Source organism: Formica exsecta, unplaced genomic scaffold, assembly GCF_003651465.1.
Source record: "Formica exsecta isolate Colony F162 unplaced genomic scaffold, ASM365146v1 scaffold60, whole genome shotgun sequence".
In the NCBI taxonomy this organism is placed as follows: Eukaryota; Metazoa; Arthropoda; class Insecta; order Hymenoptera; family Formicidae; genus Formica; species Formica exsecta.
In genome coordinates, this window is record NW_021853281.1 from 34160 (window position 1) to 39605 (window position 5446).

At 36.6% G+C, this 5446-nt stretch overlaps 1 protein-coding gene across 1 annotated transcript; it reads left to right on the forward strand.

Moving 5' to 3' along the window:
- Positions 1 to 258: 258 nt before the first annotated feature.
- Positions 259 to 1782, forward strand: LOC115242518 (GS homeobox 1-like). Its single transcript, XM_029818888.1, is given in 3 exon segments — positions 259 to 514; positions 1071 to 1672; positions 1675 to 1782. Coding segments are annotated over 3 exon segments (966 nt in total).
- The last annotated feature ends 3664 nt before the right edge of the window (positions 1783 to 5446 follow it).

A 5446-nucleotide genomic window follows, 5' to 3' on the forward strand; every position in this document is an offset into this window, starting at 1 on the left:
ATTTAAAACATTGAAAAACAGTGTAAATTAATATCGCGTATTCTGGAAAAATCAGAGAAAAACAAAAGATAATTCAAAATACGTTCTTGAGAAGAAAGAAAATTCATCCTATTAAAGCAAAAATTAAAGTTAAGTGCGACAAGCCAATCTCGATGATTATTGGATTATTTAGTGTCACGTGTGATTTCTGCGGTTTAAAATTGGACATAACTTGAGAAGTTGCGTTGATCATCCGAAAAGTGCTTCATCGACGAGAGGATGTCTCGAAGCTTTCTAGTGGACTCTTTAATCGGCAACAATTCGCCGCCTTCGTACCCGTTACCGTATTATGGAAATCAACTTCCTAATTACATGTTCAACTTTTTCAATCTGGGCTTGAGCTACCAGCCGATTAGACCGGTGCCCAGACCACCCACTATGCCCGTGTCTATCAATCCACCGACGTTAGGTGTTTTGCCAATACCTGGACAAAGTCCACCGTCGCCTTTGAATACCTCAACGAGCAGATTATCAGGTAAATATGGTCACTAATTAACTTATGGTAAATGTCCATTAATGGCTCGCGAATGTATAATAATATATGATTGCCTTTATTACAATGATATGCACTTTAGAATTCTTAACAATTATAATTAAAATGAAATAAACTTCAAAATTATATTCACAGAGATACCATCTAATTTCAAATAAATAATAAACTTCAAATAAAAAGAAATAATAATTTTGTTATTTTACACATATATTTCCAAAATTATCTTCATAAAATCTTTTCATAAATTACTTTTCATAAAATACTATAGCAATTATCAACTGCATTAATATACTTTAAAATAAAAATAAAAAAAATTATAATTTTGTTTTATATATTTATCTTTTAATGTAAATATTTTTGAATATTTTTATACTTTCTAAGATTTTTAAGATATTATTTTGACATAAAAAACATACATCTTCGTGTATTCTCAATTCCTAGATATATCACGTAAAAGCACGCAAAGAATCTATTGAGTTTTCCCCGTCGCAACAACGATCTCGTAGCAAGCAACCATTAACCCCTGACCTTTTCTCAGATATTTCAGCGCCTAGCGAATCTCCGTCCCGTAACAGCACTCCGACGCCTCCTCCGAAATCTCCGAGTTCCATCAACAACAGCTCTAAACGTATCCGGACCGCGTTTACTAGCACTCAGCTGTTGGAGTTGGAACGCGAGTTCGCCTCAAACATGTACCTGTCACGGTTGCGTCGCATCGAGATCGCGACTAATCTGCGACTGTCGGAGAAACAGGTGAAAATCTGGTTTCAAAACCGCCGGGTAAAGTACAAAAAGGAGGATTTACCATCCGGTCAGAGCCAAAAATGCTGCTGTTTGAGGACCTGCGGTAAACGGAAGGATAGCTGCGGGGAAGAATCTCCTGGCAGAAAATGCGATCAGGAAGAGGATGAAAAGAGGTCTCCGAAGAGGGAGAGCGGCGACGGCAAATCCATTCGTAAATTCACCGAAACCGAACCTCTCGAGCGATCGATCGCGAATGAAGATGCCTGCTTCGAGGCAAAGTTTGAATTCTCGAGAATAAACTCTGTGCAGGATCAGGCAATAGGATGCGAGGCACGGGATCTCTCTCGAGGTTGCAAGAGGAGTCTGCCAGACGTGGGCGAACGAGATGACAAGAGGAGGAAGATGGAAGCGGTGGCAGATTATCAGACTCCGAATCCAGAAGCAATTACAACTCCGATGTTCAGGAATATAGGATGCACGAAGCACACCGTCGAGAGAATCGTTAACTCATAGATCCGGAAGTGTGTATATAAGTTTCAGAACTTATACTATGTAATATATAATTCAAGAAATTCAAACTCTCGATAATTTTACAAGTAGATAAATTCAATCAATAGTTAAAAGTGTAGATAAGCGTTCTGAGAAAAGGCATGAACAATAAAATTGAATGCATTGACCATTATTGTACATATTATGTAAATATATATTGTATACAATTGTATAGTAATAAATATATTGTATTTTTGTATGATTTATAAAATCAAGATTGTATATTTTTAATATAAAGTTAGTCGGAATAAAATTCTTACTCTCTCTTGCTACATTATTAATATATTTTTATTTGTACCTTAATTCCTTGATAGCAAGCTAACGATATATTTATGCGCTCAATACAAACATTATCACTTGAAAGAGAAATTTAAAGAGTAAATTCTAAGATTATCATATATAATAAAAATTTTCAGAATTTAAAAATATGAGAATTTAATTTAAAAAAAGTATCTTCTCTCAGGATTTAAAAGTGTCATAAATAGTAAATATATAAAACAATTTTTTTGATTAATAAAAAACTGATAATATTCCTCATTTCATCATACAAAATAAATAATTAGGATTCTGAAGCCCAGAATTTCAGCTTTAATTAAATGTATTTAGTTTTTCTTAGTAGGTATTAATGCAGCTCTTTCTTAATTACTTTATTATAATAAAATCATCAAATGCCATTGTATTATAATAAAAATGTAAAAATATATAATTTCGGAAATATTCGTAAAATTATTTCTATTATATATAATTATATATAATTTAGAAAATGTAACAAAAATAAGAATAACGTAAAGTACTTTCTTTTTAATATATCATCAATGCAAATAATTTAATTAATTAAATATATAAAAACATAATTACTAAGAGAATCAATAAAATTTTGTTATCTCTTTTATATATACATATCTCTCAATTTTTTTATTCAAAATACAATATATATAACATATATTATGTACTTAGGGCCACGATCCAAACGACAAATGACAATTGTAGCAAATTATAAATTACATACATATAAGTGATTATCAAAAAAGACATATTTTATATATGAAACGTATGAATAAATACACACATATCAAATGTTCATCATAGAGAATCTCTAACATATATCATCAGCTTTGACGGCGTAACGCGCGCCTATATACACGATTTTCCAGTCAAACGATCGTCCAGAAAGAGTACAACTCAACAAGAGTACAACGCGGTCACTCGAATGGCTCGTTTGCTATTGTCGACGGGGAACCGGTCGTGTTGCCCTAAATCCCGAAAATTTGTCAAGAGGGCCCCCACTTTAGGTTAAATTTAAGGTAAAACGTAGTTAATGGTGTTAAAAAGCTGTGCGACAATGCGTCAAGATCTCGCGCTCTTGAAACCTCGAGCTTTGGACCGACAATGGAACACTTGTGTTGCCATTCGCGGGGCCCGATGAAACGTGAAAACCAGCCGGCTGCCTTTTTTCGGGCCCGAGCGCGACAACACCACGTCCCATTCACAGTAGCCAAGAAGTCCCCGAGGTCGCGTAGACTCGATTCATTCATTCATACGTTTGGTGGATCAATGACACGGAGGAGGAAGGGGGGAAGAGGGACCGATCGCGCAGACTGAATGACGACGAGTCCGGACGAAAAGTCGGAATCAAAAAATCGCGCTTCCACGATCCGCCTTTCTGCCTTTCGTCCTGCACAACGGCGGCCGGTGCTTTTGACGATCGCTCGGAATAAATCTAAGGGACCTTTAAGGAATGCGGATTCAGCGACAATTTCTCGCCCCTTGAGAGTGTTAGCGAGTGCATTCGGTTATGGCAGTTTAAAGTCTGAAGCGTGAATGCGCGTACAAGTGATGTATGGAGTGTCTCTTCAATTCCGACGCGACTTTTCTAATCTTTCTTACCTGAGATAGCAGTCACTCCTAAATTACGACGCTTTTAATCAACGTAAAAGACGGCAGGTAAAAAGAAAGATATAACAATAATTTTTAAACGCAGGCATTTAACGATAGCTATAAAAATCCCCGATAGCAATAATATTCGCCGCGTTTCGCTTTTCAATTAAATTCAACGTTTCGTGACTCGCAACGACGGTGGACTAAATGATTTTCCGGCGCGACATCCAATCGCAATTCAATTTTACGGACTCTCGCGTGCTCACGTCTCGTCACACGCGACAATTGGATCATCGGCCGTACGAATGATAGATGCCACCGTTCCTTTAGATGCATCAATACAGTCGCGTGTCCCAGTTGATTCCATTTGCCAAGTTGCGATGTATCGCGTCGTGAAATTTCAGGTCAACTACGTTAATGAGAAACCGCGTGTATAATTAAGTACATAGACATAGTATATCTAGACCGAGTGTTGAGGAGTGGGGGCCGATGCCCACGTAGAAAAGGACATACTCTGTTTCGTGCCCCTTGCGTTCTCTCTCGCTCGCACAGAGCATAGCGCTCTCTTTCGTCATGCTACGTGCGAGCGAGAGAGAACGCAAGGGGCACGAAACAGAGTATGTCCTTTTCTACGTGGGCATCGGCCCCCAATCCTCAACACTCGGTCTAGATATACTATGGCTGCGGTCCGAAATACGTTCGCAGCGCTATTAGCGCGCTGCCAGCTATAGTGCACGTGACGTAAACTATAGATTTTCAGTACTATGAGCGCTGTGAGCGTATTTCGGACCGCAGCCATAGTATGTCACGTACACTATAATATCGAGTGCACCAGGGTGGAGAATTGGAACATAGGGCTGCGTTTGAGAACGTCATCCTTAAATAAAGGCAAACGCTCGGTCTAGATATACTATGTCTATGATTAAGTATGTTCTGTCGTGTGTCGTCGAAAAACTTGATACTCCAAATCACAAGAGACATCCGAAAAAAATTATAACGATGTAAAAATTATGTCATTTACTTCACCAAATTCTATCGATTTAATTCTTACGATTTAATAAATAATAAATTGTAATACTAATATAACATGTTACGTTGCATATGTCGCTATTCCTGTGTAACATGATTCGAAACGATTGAAAAATATGACGTATTCGTAATATCGAAATAAATAGAAACCAACGCATCCTATAAATGCTGTCAATTTTTGCTCTCATTTTTTTTAAGTACCGTTATTTCACCAGATAAATATTTCTCTTTCAAACTATTGTTTTCTCATACACATGATGTTTTATATTTGTATACATTTTTTTACTTACAATTTTTTCGATGATATATTATAACTATCTAGATAGTTATAATAATCAAAATAATAAAAAATATTTTTTAAAAATGATATTATTGTAATATAATATTATAGCAGTTGTATTTACATCAAGTACAAACTTCAAAAACATTTCATCATCACAACTCGTATATATATATGTATACATAATTAATTTATGAATTAATTTGAATAACGTCCAGGTTATCAAATCTGATGGACACGCGGGTCATTTTACTCCCAGCAGCAATTCGCGACTGCAACCATTTCTATTCAACAATCCTGACAGATTGTCGCATTTTGCCAGAGAACGTCTGTGCTCGAGTGGTTCTAATGAGTCCGAACGAATTCGCGACGCACTCTTTAGAGAAACTCTCTAGAGGAACACAACTTGCAACGGTCCGTACGACTCAAAAATC